Source organism: Acanthopagrus latus, chromosome 8 (genome assembly GCF_904848185.1).
Source record: "Acanthopagrus latus isolate v.2019 chromosome 8, fAcaLat1.1, whole genome shotgun sequence".
NCBI lineage: Eukaryota > Metazoa > Chordata > Actinopteri > Spariformes > Sparidae > Acanthopagrus > Acanthopagrus latus.
In genome coordinates this window covers 6718584-6737994 of record NC_051046.1, presented here as the reverse complement: position 1 = coordinate 6737994, position 19411 = coordinate 6718584, and the positions used below count along the sequence as shown (strand labels likewise).

The 19411-nt window shown below is 42.3% G+C and overlaps 1 protein-coding gene across 3 annotated transcripts in view; it reads right to left on the bottom strand.

Annotated features, from left to right (window-relative positions):
- The window catches only part of wwox (WW domain containing oxidoreductase), a 137376-nt gene that overhangs the window by 28943 nt on the left and 89022 nt on the right, over positions 1-19411 (bottom strand). The window contains exon 9 of one of the 3 annotated variants that reach the window (XM_037105784.1): positions 3690-4041. The exons of the other annotated variants lie outside the window; for them this stretch is intronic. Within the exon in view, the coding sequence (XP_036961679.1) occupies positions 3985-4041 (57 nt within the window). The 3' untranslated portion in view covers positions 3690-3984. Of the gene's footprint in view, positions 1-3689; positions 4042-19411 lie in introns of those variants that run through there. 3 annotated transcript variants of the gene reach the window in all.

Below are 19411 nucleotides of genomic sequence, written 5' to 3'. Positions count from 1 at the left end.
AGAGCGAGTATATGGATGGGGAGGGGAAAGAGAGACACAAGTAGGCTTTGTCTGCAGTCGGGGTAATGATGCAGGAACAACCAAAGCCCCTGCAAAAACCCCATTCTCCTGGGGTCTCTCCCCCTCTCTCTCTCTCTCTGGCTCTTACTCTACTCTCTCCACGCCCCCCCACTCACACACACAAACACACACATACACACACACAAACACAGAGGCATGCACACACACATACGGGCATGCCTGACACAGAGTCAAGCAGCGTTAAGTTGTGTAAACAAAAGTGAGACATCAACTGAGATCCAACTCCCCGATGAAGCTGCACATCCAGCTAATAAACACACACATTAATAACTCGAATTGATATAGCACCTTTATCAGCACACACACACACATACACACACACAAAGGGAAGGAAAAACTGCACTGGTTTAACAGCTGAGTTGTAATATTTGGACCAAGTTGAATACAAAGAGGTGATTTTAAGGCATGTAGATGGAATTCTGTTGATGGAAACAAACAAAAATAGGACGGAAGAGACAAAACAGATGCCAACACTCAAACTGCAGGTGTTTTAGTTTTGGAGAATTACAATACAGTAATATTAAATTCTTTTATAATTAAAATAAGCAGCTTTCTGTAGACATGTGGAGTGAACCACATGACAAACTGTTGACTGCGATACTGTTCGTAGGACAGCTGCACTCTAAAAGCTGCTGTAAGTGTTGTGCTAGCTAAGTCTCTGTGCATTTTGCATTTAGCCATCCCCTCCCTCCTCTCTACTTCACCACAATTGCCTGACTCCTTTTTCTTTTTTTTTTTTTTCCCAATGCAGCTCTCGTTGCCTATTTCTTTTCTTTAAGCCTTTTTTTCTTTGCTTGGCCTGTTTGGTAGTATAAGCTGCCACCGGGAGTGCTGGAATTGGGAGCTTTCCCTGTTTTGCAATTGCAGGTGTATGTAACAGGATCCTGCTCTGTGCAGACAGGGCCGCCTCTTTATGGAGATCTCTGTCCTGACTGGGCAACCAGAACACTTCTTACTGCATGAGCAGGGGAAGGAGAGACATGGGTTACTGACCAGACTCTGTAACAGTGATTACTGTTTGAATACAGAGCTATTTAACACTCATTTCTTATGCAAATAACCCTTGCAGCAGCTTTAAAGAAAATATGATCAAAATCTGTGTTCAGCCCTCATTCCAAGACTGGATTTTTGTAATGAGCGTTGTTACAGATGTCAAGGTCAATTTAAATGAGGCCTTCCTACTTCTTGAACAGAACATGAAAGTTTCTGTTACACTTGTGCTTTTTATATGTCTGGACTATTATCGAAAATCTACGAAAACAAATAATGAGTTAGCAGGGAATGGGGGATACTAATGGCAAAAATCAACATATCAATATGCAGCTTGTTTAAATGTATCCTCATACAGTATAATCCCAAAATCTCAGGGGCCCTCTGTGGTCTGGGGACTTGAGAGATGGTTCAGTTTGTTGGGATTTCACTGTCTTGTTTAAAACTGTTGCCAAGAGTGATTTACACTTTGTCTCACTGAAGTTAAGACAGGCAGCCTCCAACACCGCGCGTGTGTGCATCAGTGTGTAAGCTCCGGGTTCATCACTACCGCGGGTCATCAGATAGAGGCAGCGGTAAGAAGATGGTGGGGAAAACACTTCTTAAAAGCACGACTCTACATCTGCTGCAGCGCGGGTGTGTGCGCGAGGAAGAAAGCAGGGAAAAAAGGGAAAAGAGAGAAAGAGATGGGGGCCACAGTGTAGATAAGGCAGTCTTGTTCCTTATTTATGTCTTATTATAGCTACAGCGGGGCCAGGCCACAGACACAGTCACCGGGGACACAATGATGAACTACTCGACAAGACAGCCTGCTCACTCCTGGGAAGACGCACTCCCTCTATTCCTCACTCCTCCACTCCTTCGCCTTCTTCTTCTTTAACACTTCCCTCATCTCCGCAGCCTCTCCTGCTTGTTTTTAACCCTTTTTCCTCCCTTTCCTCCCTCCAACCTCATTCTGTCTCTGTCCCTACCTCCACCCCCAGAGCTCTCTCTCTCCGGTATCCCGATTCATCTCAAGTCCTCTCCTGCTTTCCCCGTCATCCTTTTCTCTACAACACGCGGAGCAGAGAGGACGGTACTGTAAACAGGGAGTAACCCAAAGGTGCTGCAGTCAGGTGGAACGGTAGGCAGGTGACATGATTAAGACATCCCCCTTTCTCCCTCAAGCACACACAGACTACCTCTCGCTCCGCTCCCTCTGTTGTCTCTAATCCTCTCTCCCTCTCTCTCATGGGGTGACCTGCAGAGGTGGATGTGACTGAGCTCATTACCTGCCTTAATGAGAAGACAGCACCACCGAGACAGCAGCAGCAACTTACCTGAACGCTGCACACACACACTCGCAGGAGAACGTGTGTAAATACCCACCACTAACTACTGAGACGAGCAAATGCGCTTGATTATACCTCAGAGAGAGAGAGTCAGGCTCAAAGTGAGGGAGAGAGTGAAAGGGAGAGGGAAGGAGGGAGGTGTGTGAAGTCTCCCAGGCTTGATGCTGATACCACCGACTCTCCACTGTAGCTTAGTTGTTGTTTTATGGAATTACCCTTGTACCAACATGCTCTTCCTGTGAGTAAAGCTTTTTTTTTTTTTTTTTTTTGCCTGGTTCAGGAAAATTAATGTCTATGAGCGCAATACAATCCATCATAGGCTGAAAGCAGAGGTCATTCAGGAAATGATAGCAGGTAAGATAGGCTTCTGCTCCATGTACACACACACACACACTCACACACACACAGAGGGAGTGTGTGTGTGTGTGTGTGTGTGTGTGTGTGTGTGTGTGTGTGAAAGGAGGATACAGAAACATGGGGGGCATTGAATCCTTGAATCGCTAAACCTTTCTCCCATTTTACTCTTTGACTTTGGTAAGTTAGAGAAGGTAAGAAGAAACTGAAGAAAGTTCAAGTTAAACAGGTGGATTCTACACTCGAGACAAGTTTGGTAGTTTGGAGTTTCAGGACTGCTACCAAAAGACATTTTTCATTCGGAGGACACATTTCTATATTCATTTAACAATGACACAGTTATTACAACATGCATATAATTCTCTATTGTGTGCTTGAAAAAAAAAGACAGAATAAAGAATAACTGACACCTTAAAATCTAAAAAAGGGCGTCTCCGTTAAAAATTTAATGATATATCAATATGAGAAAATGTTTTATATCACAACTTTAATTGCTCAACACAAGCTGTCTACTACTTCTCTGTAAAGTCAATTCTCAGTGTATGTGCACTGGAGAATGAAAATGAACGTAAACACAACCTTGTTTATTTACAAGAAAACACCACAGGGCACCTTGAACAGGAAAATGATTCCGATCGGACATTTGACAACAGGGTTCTGCTCGGTACCAAAACAATGTGACATGTTTGTTGTATATTTAGACTTTATTGACCGTGTCATCAATTTGGTATGTGAGGCATGTGTCCATCTTTTTTAATATTGATGAATGTTGTAACTGTAAAACCTCAAATCAGATATATATAACGAGAGTGCCATCAGGTGTGACTGTCATACAGTCCCAGAGCTGCGTTCTCTGGTGGAGAATCAAGGGGGTCAAGGCCACACACACACACACACACACACACACACACACACACACACACACACACACACACACACCCCTCTCATCCTCTCCCACATGTGAAGTTGTTGACAGATTAATCACATGCATTAATTATTGACAGTAACTTCAATGTGAAAAGCAAACATCTGTCAACCTCGCCCTGTTTTAAATCATTTATACCTCCCCTACATAGATAATCATATGGCTATTGATTAAGATACTTACAGCACAAGGGCGTATTGATAACACATACACGCACACAGCCTTACATTCCAGATGAGCTCAGTAAAAAGAAAATCCATCTAAAGTGGAGGCACGTCTGAGATTCACCTGTGTGTGTTTGTCCTACATCAGGAAGAATCTGGCATAAAGGTGGGTTGGAAACAGCGCAGGAGGATGACACTGAAAGAAGGACATGTTGACACAGAGATAAAGTCAGACGCAGAGAGCTCAGCCTTGTCCTAAAAATGGACAGATGAGAGGGCCTCTCTCTCTCTCTCTCCCTCTCTCCCTCTCTCGGAGATGGAGAGAGGGGGTTTTATCTGTCTGACAGAGTGAAGGATGTGTGGTCAGGTTCTACTCTGATGCTCCTGTCCTTTTAGTAAATCAGCCTTCACTGTTGTCACCTGCCTGACCTATGGTCACACATCACCGGTGTCACCCTTACATGATGTCAACACCCCCACCACCGCCACCACACACCCACACCCACACACACACACACACATACACAGATCGTATCGTTTCCCTTACTTAAGCCAATGACATGAAGGCAAACGAACCAAAGTGACCGAGAGTGAAGAAAAACCACGGGGCGAATGAATGACAGCTGGTCTTTAAAGATGGAGGTTCTGTGTCGAGCTGTGCAGCTGATAATCATGTAATATTTCTCCAGTTATGTTTCGCTCCGTAAAACGTCCCCCTGCCTTCCACTTAACCTTAACAGAAGGTGTATTCAGCAGCATAAGCCGTGAATAAAAACACCAGCTGGATGATCTCCTGTAACAGTATCACTGTGAACAAACAGAAACTATGCAAAGGCACACTTTTACATTTCATCTTTTAGAGGTTGGTGTTTCTTAATTATTAAAACATTGAAAACTGTCATTCAAATTGAAGATTATTATATGGTTCAAAAATCCTACAGGTAAATTTTAATTTGGAGAAAATGAATCAAGCCTCAGATGCATTCACATGTGTGTTTGTTCCACTTTTCCATCTGAATATTTGACAGGAAACAGTGAAAGCACTTTGTTCTCCAAAATTAAAACTAATTCAATATAATAATAAACATTTTGAGGGGGAAAAAATGAAACAGAAAATATGTCACTCTTTCTTTAAAAGGAGTGAACTCCCACGTGTTTTATGACTCTGAGAAAATGACAAAAATCACATGCACTATAAAGTTTAAAATATCTGAGGCAAAGTTATTGCAGGATGCCATTATCTCTATAAGTGCTCCTCAGACATCAGTAATCTATCCATGCTGCAGTAATCACCACGATGGAAGGGGGCAAGGGGATCAATACAACCCTCTCACAAGATCTATTGCTTTCTGATCGATTTCTCGCTGTGATCAGCCTCTCTGAGATCAACCACACTTCCTGTGTGACAGCACTACGGTCCAGAAGCAGAGATGAGGAGGGAGTGGTAATAAGCCCGGTACCGACCCGACTTCCTCTCATTGCGTTGCATTATTATTAAATTAACAGAAGTGAAGCACTACCGTACATTTTCTTTAAGAATGTAATCAATAAAGAATATCTTAACTGACCAGCTGAATGTTTTCATAATTTCCATCCTTTGAGCAACTTTGATTAGAATCATGACGTTTTGTGAGCAGGAAACAAGCAGAGCTGCGATTGACCATTATTTTTTAGTTGTTGATTAATCTGCTGATTATTTTCAAGACTGATCAATTCATCCTTTGATCTATAAAATGCAGAGAAAATGATCATCCCAAAAAGCAATTTTAACACTGTTTCTTTTGACCAACCAGCAGTCTAAAACCTAAAGAGTCGTCACTGACTATCGGGAAAAATGTATCAATTATCAAACTTATTGGCGATGAATTTTCTTTTGAACAAAGAATCAATTAATCGACTATTTGTTGCAGCTCGAAGCACACACAGACACAGGCCTCTGAACACACCCGTGCACCTGTAGAAAGTTATACAGGTGAGCTGTCTTTGATTCACTGACATATTTTAAAACCATTAATATTCATTGAATATTTATTTAAAGCCTTTTTTAATTGCAGATTTTTTTTGTTTTGGATCATGAGTGCTTTAATCTATTCTGTTGTATCTTCGTTCTGTTTTAGTCTTAGTTATCCGGCTTTAGTATTTGTTTTATTTTGACATTTTAACTCATCGTCCTTTCTGTTATTTGTCATTTTGTTTGTCTGATTTGTTTTGTACATCTGACATCGCTTTGAAGCATCCTGTGACCTCATTATGAGCTCCTGTGAGTTTTGTATGTTTCTGATGTGACATATGAACAAATGTGAATCTGTATCTACAACAGTACACAACAGAGTATGTACGTATGAATACATGCATGATTGAGATTAAATACAAAAATACTAAAAACGTATAATCAATAAAGCGTGCATGGCTATTCACATTAAAGCTGTATCTGTCTTAAATGCAGCTATAATATTTGTGTTCTGTGATTTGGACTAAACTTTAATTCCATTCTAACCGATTGTTTTTAAATGGAAACAAATGAAAGCCGCCGTGTAGAGTCATTAATGCGGCCATTAAAAAGAAAAAACAGAGATCGGTACACTGCCCACGACAACATGGTAGCACCAGTTACCTATAGTGCTCCCCCACTCCTCTCATATGCATCATGCAGGACAAAGTCATATACACCTCCGCCCGCACAGCCCCCCTCCTCCACCCGCCTCCTCCTCCTCCTCCTCCTCCTCCTCCCCTGGGTTCTCCTGTGATTGGAATGAAAGGTAATGGTCCTGAAAGAGGAAGAAAGGAGACTTTCCTCCACTCTTATCTCTTAACACCGACAGTCAGTGGAGCAAACTCTCTCACACACTCTGAGGCTTCCTTATGTATGTATGCATGCACACACACACACACACACACACACACACACACACACACACACACACACACACAAACTATATATCTGCTGCAGGATGATGGCAGAAATAACATTGGTTTAATTGTGAAACACATCAAAGGAAAAACACATTGCGCATGAGGCATCTCAGAGGATGAAAGAATGTTGTAATAGTAACAGTTTTGTCTCTTTGAGAGAATATACATTAAAAAAAAATCCGGAAAGATGTAATGCTAAACAGATACAAAGTAATTTAATAGGAAGTTTAAAATATTCATAAATATTGAATTAATCATTTATAATAGATCTTAAATTAACTGCCGTCCTTGAAGTATTAGATGTAAGGAGAGGAGCAGGAGAGAGCGGGAGAGAGAGGGAGTCTGTGATAGAGAAAGAGAAACGATAAAGAATGAGCCCTCTAGACATTTTTCCTTCCCTGTGCTAACATCTCCTCAGTCTGATGGATGAATATTCATGTTTGATCCAGACACTGCTGCTCAACAAAGGCAGGGAAAGCCCTAAAACAGATATCGCTCTACTTCTGATGTAGCAACACCACTCAGAGAGCCTTTCTACTCTTCAGTGGAGATCAGGTTAATATTTATCATAAATCGCCGCGGTGTGTGTGTGTCTGTGATGGTGGATAAAGTGATGAACCGTTGATATAGACACACAGACACAGCAAAACACAGTTCACCGTGAGTGTTTGTGTGCGAGTCTGTGTGGGACACATGCTGGAGTTGAGGACAGTGAAGGCTGCTGCGATCACATCCTCGCTGCTGTTCCCGCTGACACAGCATCCTGCGACTGGTATCTAGCTGGTGACCTGAAACTATTCACTCACTTCCCCTGAAAATCCCCCTGCGTTAGTGGAACGTGGCGTGTGTGAGCGTGTGCGTGTGAATAAGGGCTGAGTTGGCGTTCTGTGAGCCTCTCAGAGATAGCAGTGTCTTACAGTAGATTACAGTGGATCCAATCCATACGCCCACCAGGCTCAACTAGACCAGCTCTCTATTCCTGTCTGTCCCACAGCATAAGGAGGATAATAATGGAGGAAAACACACACATGCAAACACACACACACACACACACACACACACACACACACGGCATGAATACAGACACACAACCTAATAAATAAGGCTGACAACAGAGGGTGAACTCACCGACAAGTAGAGCAATACAATACTGCATATAGAGAGATGAATATCATATCAGTTATCAGTGCTGTGGCTGTCAGTCTAAATGTGCACTGTATTCATCATGGGCTCACATACTGACAGAGGGGTGGAATCCTTCATCACACACATATAAAGACACCACACACACACACACACACACACACACACACACACACACACACACACACACACACCCCTCTTTCTCACAATGCAAGGATGTGAATGAAAAATCCTGAACAAAAAGTGGAGTTCACTCGTGGCAACAAAAAGACAGCGTCTGGTGAGAAGTATGGTCGTTTGAGTCATTTAGACACAGAAAACCATTTAACCATTGGTCAATTTGTGTGCCTACAGAAAGTTAAATGTTTTGTTTTTTGCACTATGGATCTCTCAGTCAAAACAAAAGATGGAAGCAGTTTTGGATCATGGGAGTCTTACTTATTAAACAACCACCATTTTCAATAAAACTCCACGTGACGCATGCAGAAATTCTCACTGATGAGGTTGTGTTTTTCTCTCCTAGAAGTTAAAGCGACAGGTGACCAAATGAAATGCACCATTACCTTAAAAAAAGATTATAGATTTCTCAAAGGTGTAGTCATTTTTCTACTTTTTATCATATCTTTAAATGTTCATAGTTTGCAATGAAAAAAAATGCTCACTATATGTGAAATCTGGTAGTTATATTAAACTTCTTCGGATAACAGCTTCACAGACCTTCTTTTTTTCCTATCATCATCATGTAAGGTATTTTTTCACCTGTCTCCATTTGTTTGTTGTCTGGTTTGTCAGAAGGATTACAAAAAAACTGCTGAACAAATTGGATGATGGGTCTTCATCCGGAATAGACCCAATTAACCTTTAGCTATTTTTTTGTTTTTACTTGTGATAGGGCATTGTCTTACTATTGCGTTCATTCTGTTCAAGGGAATAACACAAAAATAAGCCGTATTTCAGTGGATGGTACCCGAGTGAATTCGATTTGATGTGGATCCAAATAATATCTGGATCAAGTGGACTTAAATATATTTTATTTAGTATTGTGTTAGGCTTGATTGAATTAAATATAAAATATCTAAAATGATTAAATCATTACAAGCAGACAACAAGATCAAAATGTTCATTGCTTGCTAATTTGCTTGTGTTTTCTTGCAGATCAGCACCTCGACAAGAACCATCTTCAGAAAGTGAAGTGATTCTGGAGATTCTCATGCCATCTCTCACACTTGTTACACCGGGGAGTCAGTATGGCAAAAGCGCGATAAAGCAGAGGAGAAAGAGTCGGTGAGCACGAGAAACTCTGATGTCTGGTTCCTTGACAGGCGTTAAGTATGTGTCGCTGGATGTGACAGGAAAACAAGAGGCGTGTGGAGAGGCGCTCGGGTTAGTTTGGATACACGTTCAGTTCACCTGAGAGCGCAGAAAAGAGGGTGAGGAGATAGGGTGAGGGCAGAGGGGTTAATAAGGCAGTAGGAATAATACGAGCGTTGGCAGCTCAGTGTGTCACTGCCTTCTAGCCCCCCCTGTAAGAGCAGGACACACACACACACACACACACACACACACACACACACACACAGCAGGAGAGAAGGACACGGACTGCTCAGTATGCAGCCCTGACATTGTCCACATCTGATACGGGACATTAGCCTCTAACTCCCTCCATACACCGCTGCCCTTCACTTTATATTACTTTATGTTAATAGAAAAATATTACATACAACATCATTTGTCTTTGTTACTACGGCACCCCACAACTGATTTAAATGCATGTGTTTACCTCTACAGACAGGTGAAGACAGGGGGAAGGGTGGGTGACGGACTGTGTGTGTCTATGTGTGTGTGTTTGTAATAGAGGAGGGTACGAACGCACGCATCTCGTTCGGATTTATCGATCTTACCCACCTCTCACCAGGACCACGCTGTAACGTATATATATATATAGACTATATAGGCAAAGAGTGTGTGTGTGTTGCTGTGCAGATGAGTGTTGAGTGCAGGACCCTGACATCAACCTGCCATCACCCCAACTCCAGCTGTATAATGAACACACAAGTTCAATACGTTTTTCTCTCTTTGCTATTTTTAATGGTAATCATTCTTCTTCTACATGAACCATCCTATAATGAGAGCTAGAGCTGGGGGAGCTAACTTAAAAACTATAAAGTTTTTATAGGATCAAATCCATGATGGTTAAGAAATCTTATATTTATCCTGGTGCCTCTTTAAATAGCTTATTTTTTGTTGTTAACAGTTGCATCAACAGTGATAGCAACGGTAAACGCTAAGAGGGGAGAAAGTTGAATAGTTCCTCCATTTCCGCTTTAAGTTTGACAAAAGATTGTTATAAACATACATGTAAATCCTCATGAAACGGTAATAAATGAATCACAATAGGTGGGGATGTGAATTAAACAGGACAGAGTGATGATTTTTAAGCTTAAAGCAGTAGAAATCCCCTCCACGGTGTCAGGAGCACCCTTGGGTTTCTACATCAGTTAAACTAGATTAACTAAGTTGCACAACAATGTGATTCACATGTGTGACAGCTGGCTGAAGAAGAGCTCCCTGTCAGTTTTCGACATAAGCTGCCACAGAGTAGGTGGGGATAAGACATCTGACAGACAGGTCGATGTCAGACTGTCTCACATCGCAACGTCTCACCCCTGACGTCCTCTCTGACCCGATGAGCTCACCTTGGAAGCTGAGAGGTCGCATAAATCCGCCTGTCTGCGATGGTGTGTGTGGATGTGTGGGGATGTATATGTGTGTGTGTTTGTGCTGTTTGTCATTTCCACATTCTCTGCGGGCTATCATCAGTGTTCCCATTAATCCATAAGTCGATGGATCAATGTTTGGCTCCGGCTGAGGCTGAAAGCTCTCAGCCGTATCGACCTGTCATTTGAAACCCTGATGATCACCGGACTTTAATGTAAATGCCACCTCAACATCAGTCAAACCAAAACAATTTACATTTAGATATGGTATCTATTATGCACTTTAAGGAAGAGGAACCTTCTGCTACATGAAGCAGGGTCCTCACTTCAATTCTAAAGATTATTATTCCGACCTGTGTTTTGGTGCTTGCTTGGTTCAAAGGTGCGAGGATTTTGATCGGAGCTACATGCACGCTATAGTGTGGGGCATTGATCTTTCAAGTGAGTAAATGTGAGTACATTGTCATGCATGTAAATGGTGTGGCATTAACAGACTGCGAGGGCCTTCTACTGTAAACGATCCTGCACTTTGTCATCTCTGGCATGTCAAAGCTCATACGTTACACTGTTAAAACACCCCCCATAACTCTACCACCCAACACTAATCCTACAACACACTAATATGTACGTGAGCGTGCATGCATGTGTGTGCCGGGCATGTACACTCCATGTGTGTGTGCATGTGGTTATAGTATATATTGCTCAATCCCTTTAGTGCTGATTACGAAGGTGCAGATTGATAGTTGGCCTCGGCTCGGTGTTTAATCATATTGGCATTGCAAAGCAAAGAAAAATGGCAGTTGTTATGAATGAGCACAGTGACATCATGTAGGGGTCATTCATTAGCAGCGGTTCAGAAACTGAGAAGAGGTACAAGACCAGCGAATTGGATGGATGGCACTTGAATAATGTGAAGGGTCTGAAAGGGGTCTACTGTTTGAGGCTGTGCCAGAAGTGTAAGATTGCCAGTACACTTTCATAGAAGTGCTCAAGCAGAGTCTGAAAAAAAACCTCCCTCCACACCTTTGTAACATCTGAATAGGGATGAATGACAAACCCGCCAAACGACTGATCAGGTGTCAAGTAGCAGGTTTGAACTTCTCTCAAGTTCTCTTTTTCATTTGTTACACAGCCATTTGTGGCACTTTCCATGTGAACAAGTGAGCGCAACACAACAGCTGTGTTTCCATCGAATTATCAAGCAAATCTGAAGCAAATGTTATCGAAGTAAAGACAAAAAGGATGCAAATTTGGCACGTTGCAGAAACTGGCAGTATAGGTTACGTTACACTGCAAGAGTGGAAAGTGGAAACAGTGGTCGTGAAACAGAAAAAAAAAACAGTTACTTGCCAACTCATCTGGGAATGGGAAACTTACTGGAATATCTGGGAAGAAACTGACAGTGGAAACAGTTTCTTGCTGTCTTAGAGCAAATTAAATAGCCGATGAGTCGCATGAGTTAAATGTTTGTCACGTCAGAGGACATTTGGAAAAGGTGCTTCCACCTCCCATTATGTAATGACTGCCTTACAGGAGAGACTATCTGCACATATGCCCAATTATACATAATGAGTATTACAGTACATGTAAGTGGTAAGGCCCGACGTGCTGTCCATTATCAGGAATTAACGGAAGACATGGAGGCTAGAACCAGAACGGTTGTCACCATGAGGGGCATTATCCAGCTTATACTGGCGGCTTGCCAACAAAAGAAAATAAAGACTATTAACTTGCATTTTCATGTGTTCTGCGAGTAAAATATAAAGTTTTTCACAAGCGAATAACTCTGTTTTCTGGCAACACCTGAGGGTTTTACTAATAGGTCAATCAGTCATTACTAGCCAAAAACGTTCTCATTTAACAGAAACATTGTTAGCCACTCCAGTAAATATCACGGGCCTTAGATATGACTTGACAACGGGAGAAACTTGTCCACTCAGCTCTGTGCAGTAGGCAAAAGTAAATATAATTTGACATTAAACAACAAGACTAGCGAACTGAATAGCAAATGGGATGTGAGATGATCACTTATCAATACCAGCAAGTTCAGAAGGGCAGCGTACGTCTTGCAGCTGTTACAGAATCCATCCTGTGGTGTTAAGAGGATGATGCATTCAATGACTACACTCAGAGCTGTAAAATAAGAAATTCAGACTTTTTTCATTAGAAATGATTTCTAGCGTTGAGGTCTCTGCAGTCAGCTTACGCCAGTGTCACTCACAAGAACTAGAACTACGCAAGTAATTAAATGCCTGTCTTACCATTCCCTATGATAACCAGCTGTTCAGCCCCCGTCCTGTTTAGCCATTTGGAACAGCTATAAACTCTTCAGCCCTTCACTGAGGTGGGAAGACATGCCGGACGAGCTACTTCTCTCCAGGCACACTCCAGTCCTCGTGCCTCATGTCGGACTGTAACGAGACTAACTGGTCAAAAAGAAAATGACCAAATGACCTCGCAGAGGAGAATTGGACACGAGTTCTTCGCTTTTAAGAGGTTTCCCTAACGTGGCACAGTATTAATCATACAACACTTGAGCCTTTCATAAGCTAGTGGGCATGTCCTGACTAATACAGAATCCTACAACTACTCAATACTCACACAGACACAGAAGGAATTCATGTCTCCCACACCGCTACACACACACACACACACACACACTCAATAAACGAATCAGGAAGAAAACACAGGAGATGGGATACTGGGAGGAGGGTATGAGAGCTTCTGCTCATTACCATCAATTAGGGTCAAGTCGAGAGCAGAGCCGGGCGGCGAGAGTGGGGGGAAGGCAAATGGGAGGCAGCAGGGAGGAAGGACGAGGACTAGGGGGTGGCATCCTGGCAAATGTGGAAAGAGGGCCAATTAAAATGAAAGCAATGGGAAATATGAATGATTTGAGGCTTAAACACACACAGGGACACACATACATATCTATGTAAAGCACACATCTATTGAATGTAATGTCAGGCTCAGTGTAATCCTACAGGAGTAACTAAAGGATGAGCAAGAAGCCGACATGAAAGGATCTGTAATGCTCTCTCTCATGACCACTTTCAACTCTGCGGCCCTCGTCCACATCCGCTGTTTGACTATTACAGGAATTTCACAACCAAGGTCGGGGGATGGAATGCTTTTTAGGAGTGAAGGGAAAAGAGAAGAAGCGACTTCATTTCGAGCTCAAATGATAATTCTTGAAGTTATATCACCACCTTCTGTCATCGAGCTGGAATTCCAATTAACTTGAGAAAAAGGGTCTGAACAATAAATCGTTGAAAAGCAAGTGCAAAACCTATAACGGCCACCGGATGTAAAACAAAACTTTAATCAGAAAAAACTTTACCGCCTCTGTAGAAGTCTAATATTTTCCACAAGAGATAAGCTTTGTTTCACCCGAGGAAAACGGCGAGCAGAGGCAGTAAGCGCTCAATCGTCCATAAAATTCAGAAGGTTTTCAGAAGGCCTAAAGGAGCACTCAACCGATTTAGTGTTGCACTTCCATGAAGTTTAGCTCAAGCTTAAGAAACGCTGCATTCTTTCCCATAACGCGACGCAATAGCATCTTCCATTAGATTCCCTCTCCCTCCAAAATGGCCTCCTGAGGATTAAATCAAGGTTATTTTCTCTTACTTCAGATACCTCCCTCCAGAGCTACAGAAGACATTAAACAACTGTTTTCACAGGCTTAGCGCTGCAGAACTCCTAGTGATGAGTAAACACAAACTCCAATTGGACAATTGTCAAAGCGCTCCTTTAAACAACACATAAACTGTTGTGGATCATACATTCAGGTCTTCTCAACTCCCTTAAAAGGTAGGTCACATTAAAGACATCCACTCCACGCATGAACTGATCCACAGCAACTAATGACTAATTGTTGAGATTTGGATTCTTATGAAATTAATCTGGAGCTGGAAAAGCTTTGCAGTTAGTTAATAACCTTGAGTGTAAAATTCTGACACCTTGAAGGAAACAGGATACACGAAACCTTGAAATAAAAAAGCACTCATCCTGATACATCTGCTTCTTCCCACTCCCACTCTCAGACACAGACACACACACACACACACACACACACACCCACGCACTGTGCAGCCTTATGTGTGTTTGACTCATCTAAGTGAGATAATCCAGTTTTCCGGATGAATTCGCCTTTGTGTCCCGAGGGCAGAGATTAAGATAAAGATATTAAACAAACAAGAACCCCAACTCTCCCCTCCCTCCCCCCCGCTGCCCGCTTCTCCCCCGGTATCAGCGTCTTCCCTCCTCCATCACATCCTCCTCTTCCTCTGGCCCGAGCCTGGCTTGTTGCTTCCCTCCTCCGATACGCTCAGGCTCGCTGAAGACAGCAGGTCTGACATTGTTTGCTCCAGACAGGAGCAGGTCCTGAGCACTCAGTCAGATAGTAAGTCAGTTAGGTGGAGAAACACACAGGAAGAGAGGTGAGTGTTGATCTGAACTGAAGCTCCTTCCCTCCCTCCCTCCCTCCCTCTGCTCTGCCCTCGTGGCAGGGTTGACTGGCTCAAGATCAGAAAAAAAGGCAAACATGTCAAAGGCATTATCAACAGTACAACAGTCATGAGTGTGCTGCCCTCAGAGAGGAAAGAGAGGGTGAATCAGAGAGGGGGGGGCAAGTTTCCAGTCTTCATTTCTATTTAGAAGTGAACAGACAATATCAAGATCCAGATTATCTGAGCACCGTGAGTGACCAGACACTGAGACAGATATTAACTATGTACAGACTGAGTGATGGAGGCCGAAACAGAATCACTTCCTGCTACTGCAGCCTGTCTTAAGAAAGGATATATATATATATATATATATATATATATATATATATATATATATATATATACACTATATTACCAAAAGTATTCGCTCACCTGCCTTTACTCATTCTATGAACTGAAGTGCCATCCCATTCCTAACTCATAGAATTCAATATGATGTCGGTCCACCTTTTGCAGCTATTACAGCTTCAACTCTTCTGGGAAGACTGTCCACAAGGTTGAGGAGAGTGTTTATAGGAATTTTTGACCATTCTTCCAAAAGCGCATTGGTGAGGTCACACACTGATGTTGGTCGAGAAGGCCTGGCTCTCAGTCTCCGCTCTAATTCATCCCAAAGGTGTTCTATCGGGTTCAGGTCAGGACTCTGTGCAGGCCAGTCAAGTTCATCCACACCAGACTCTGTCATCCACGTCTTTATGGACCTTGCTTTGTGCACTGGTGCACAGTCATGTTGGAAGAGGAAGGGGCCCACTCCAAACTGTTCCCACAAGGTTGGGAGCATGGAATTGTCCAAAATGTTTTGGTATCCTGAAGCATTCAATGTTCCTTTCACTGGAACTAAGGGGCCAAGCCCAGCTCCTGAAAAACAACCCCATACCATAATTCCTCCTCCACCAAATTTCACAGTTGGCACAATGCAATCTGAAATGTACCGTTCTCCTGGCAACCTCCAAACCCAGACTCGTCCATCAGATTGCCAGATGGAAAAGCGTGATTCATCACTCCAGAGAACGCGTCTCCACTGCTCTAGAGGCCAGTGACGGCGTGCTTTACACCATTGCATCCGACGCCTTGCATTGCACTTGTTGATGTGTGGCTTGGCTGCAGCTGCTCGGCCATGGAAACCCATTCCATGAAGCTCTCTGCGTACTGTACTTGGGCTAATCTGAAGGTCACATGAAGTTTGTAGCTCTCTAGCAATTGACTGTGCAGAAAGTCGGTGACCTCTTTGCACTATGCGCTTCAGCATCCGCTGACCCCTCTCCGTCACTTTACGTGGCCTACCACTTCGTGGCTGAGTTGCTGTTGTTCCCAAACGCTTCCATTTTGTTATAATAGAGCTGACAGTTGACTGTGGAATATTTAGGAGCGAGGAAATTTCACGACTGGATTTGTTGCACAAGTGGCATCCTATGACAGTTCCACGCTGGAATTCACTGAGCTCCTGAGAGCGGCCCATTCTTTCACAAATGTCTTGTTTCACAGTCTGCATGCCTGAGTGCTTGAATTTATACACCTGGGGCCAGGCCAAGTGATTAGAACACCTGATTCTGATCATTTGAATGGGTGAGCGAATACTTTTGGTAATATAGTGTATATATAATTACCAAGATTTCAAGAATTGTCAATATAGTCGATAAAGGAAAAGAAAATGTTTTGAGTTTAATATTAGAGTCTGTTGTGTTAGTGTTAGATTATTCATTTTCATTTTTTTCTATTCTTTTTGTTGGGGGGCTTTCAATCATTTGTTTTATTCGCAAGTTCTTTCATTATAGTTTCCTACAGTATATACTACAGACGCTGCAAGTAAAGTAAAAGAAGAAAACATCCGAACCATTTCGTCAACACGTAGCAAAGGAGACACTTAGACCTGATGAACAAATTAATTAATAAATCAAAGGAAAATATGTGCAGCCAATACTATCAGATTCAAGCACACAGAATGTTAAAACAAACACATTTGCCTAAAGGTCTTTTAATGTGTAGCTTGCAGATTAAAAAGATTTAAGATGCTTTTTTGATTAATTTTTGACTCGTATGCTTGTCTTTTATTAATCTATTGCTTTTTTCCTGGTCTAATTGCTACCTGAGCTCTTCTTCATTTACTTTTTTTTTCATTTGCTTACTTTCACAAGTGGCAGTCAATCTGCTGTCACTTACAGTGTTGTAACATGATAACAGACATCTTCAAATTATATTTAAGGATTTTCCTCCAGATACTGTTTAACCGAGCTGAGAGGCCGCCCAGATCTGGACATGTCTCCTCGTCTGATCGATTTTGTTTATAAATTACAATCTAAACCACATTAACGATGCTCATTAATATACGTATGTGGTGTGTGAAAAGGTTTCTCTCCACCTTGTCCATTAGTGTTTTATTTCACAGTAGGAAATGCTTAACCTGCATTGTGAACACGGTGATGGCGAGGGGAATAAACAAGTTTGAATTTTTAATTTCAGAGGCTTTGAGTACAACTTTGAATTCTTGAATGCCTTGAGAGCAAGAGAGAGAGAGAGAGAGAGAGAGAGAGAGAGAGAGAGAGAGAGAGAGAGAGAGAGAGAGAGATGGAGTTTGAGGGGAGAAAAGTCTTTGCTGGAAATCTCTCCCTCTCTTTCTTTGCAGGAAGACATCAAACAAACACACCTGCTCCCCGGACCAATCCCCTCAGCACTGCCCCGGCTCTCCCTGCCTCTGCCATGCACTCACACACTCCCATTCCTCATTACACACAAGCGCACACACAAAACACATAAACGCACACACGCACGCTCACACATGCGCACGCACACGGTCCCATTCCTCATTACACACACCAAGAGCGGAGCAGTGAGAGATTGCGGCGAGCGAGCGGGAGCGGTGCTTTGGTGTAATGGGAGGAAATGTTGGTGTTTCATCTGGAATTGATGAAGTCTTGTTTCAGCGGCTCTCCCCGGAGCCGGGCCGCTGTGCGCTGGCTGTGTAAATGAAAAGGAGCAGCCGAGACTGGACCGGAGGAGCAGAGAGCCAGTCGATAGAGCTACTGGAGAGTCATACTGAACTGCTCAGAGACTCACAGCTTCAGGAGTAGGAGAGGCTGTTCCACAAAACAAAATGTCTATATTGGTATCTGACGGGCAGAACAGATAGAGCAGTTTAAAAAAACAAAAAAAGCATGAAGCACAGAGAGAGAGAAAAAAAGTGTCTTGGCAAACAGCATCACTGTAGTTTTCCAAGAAATACAGCGTATAAGTGTGGGGCGTGCTCTGTAATAAAATCTGATTTTATCATCCGAGCAAAGCATTAAAGACACTCTTGTGCTCTAAAGCAAACGTACAGATAAGAGTCACAACACCACAACACCAATCCATAGCTGCTGTTGTAGCTTTTTAAAACAATACGAATAGCTAAACAAGACACATCATATCAATTATTCAACCTAATTATTTACATATACATTTTTAATAATGCTCTGATTTGCTCTTTTTTTATATCTGCATCTTATCTTTAATGTTTTTTCTCATCTACTCGTTATCTTCAGTCTTCTCCGCAGCTGGTTCTTCAAACAAAATGATGGGCACGATAAACCCTGACCTGGTAAGTAAAGACGAGTGGGAGAAGACTCCAGCATGAGCACGTATCTTGAATGATGTAAGAGGTCTTAGATCTAATAAAGCCAGCGCAGAGGCTGATGTAAATGCTTGTTCTAATAAAACCCTGGTGTTAGGGGCTGTGCAGAAGCAGATTTAAGTGCTTGTTATAATCAGGCTCAACTTGGTGCGTCTGTACTCTCCAGTCAGAGAGTGTTGTCTCAGGTTAAGCAGACAGAGATGAAAGGAGGAGGAGGAGGTCACCTCTACAGACAGACTGTAATCTATTAAGTACTGAAGAGGCAGATAATACAGACGGGTTTGACTCTTCTATGGAAACTATAATGTTGAAACAAAAGTGCAAGCATCAGAGGAAACGGTGACGTTAGCCTGCTGTAATTTCTTTTTTGGAATTCATTTAGATTAGATTAGATTTAGAGGTAAACATTTGCTTTATACTTTTATTTATACTTTTTCCATATTACATTTATAGCTGCTATAATTGATCCATTAATCGATTGGTTTCTTAATGAATCGCCAGCTACTGTGACGATCGATTCATCAGTTTGAGTCATTTCTTAGTTAATAGAAGTTCATATTCTCTTATTCCAGCTTCTATTGTTAGTATTTTCTGGTTACTTTACTCCTCTATGACAACACAAGACATCTGAGGATGTCATCTTGGGCTTTGGGAAACAGTGATCAACATTCTTAACCA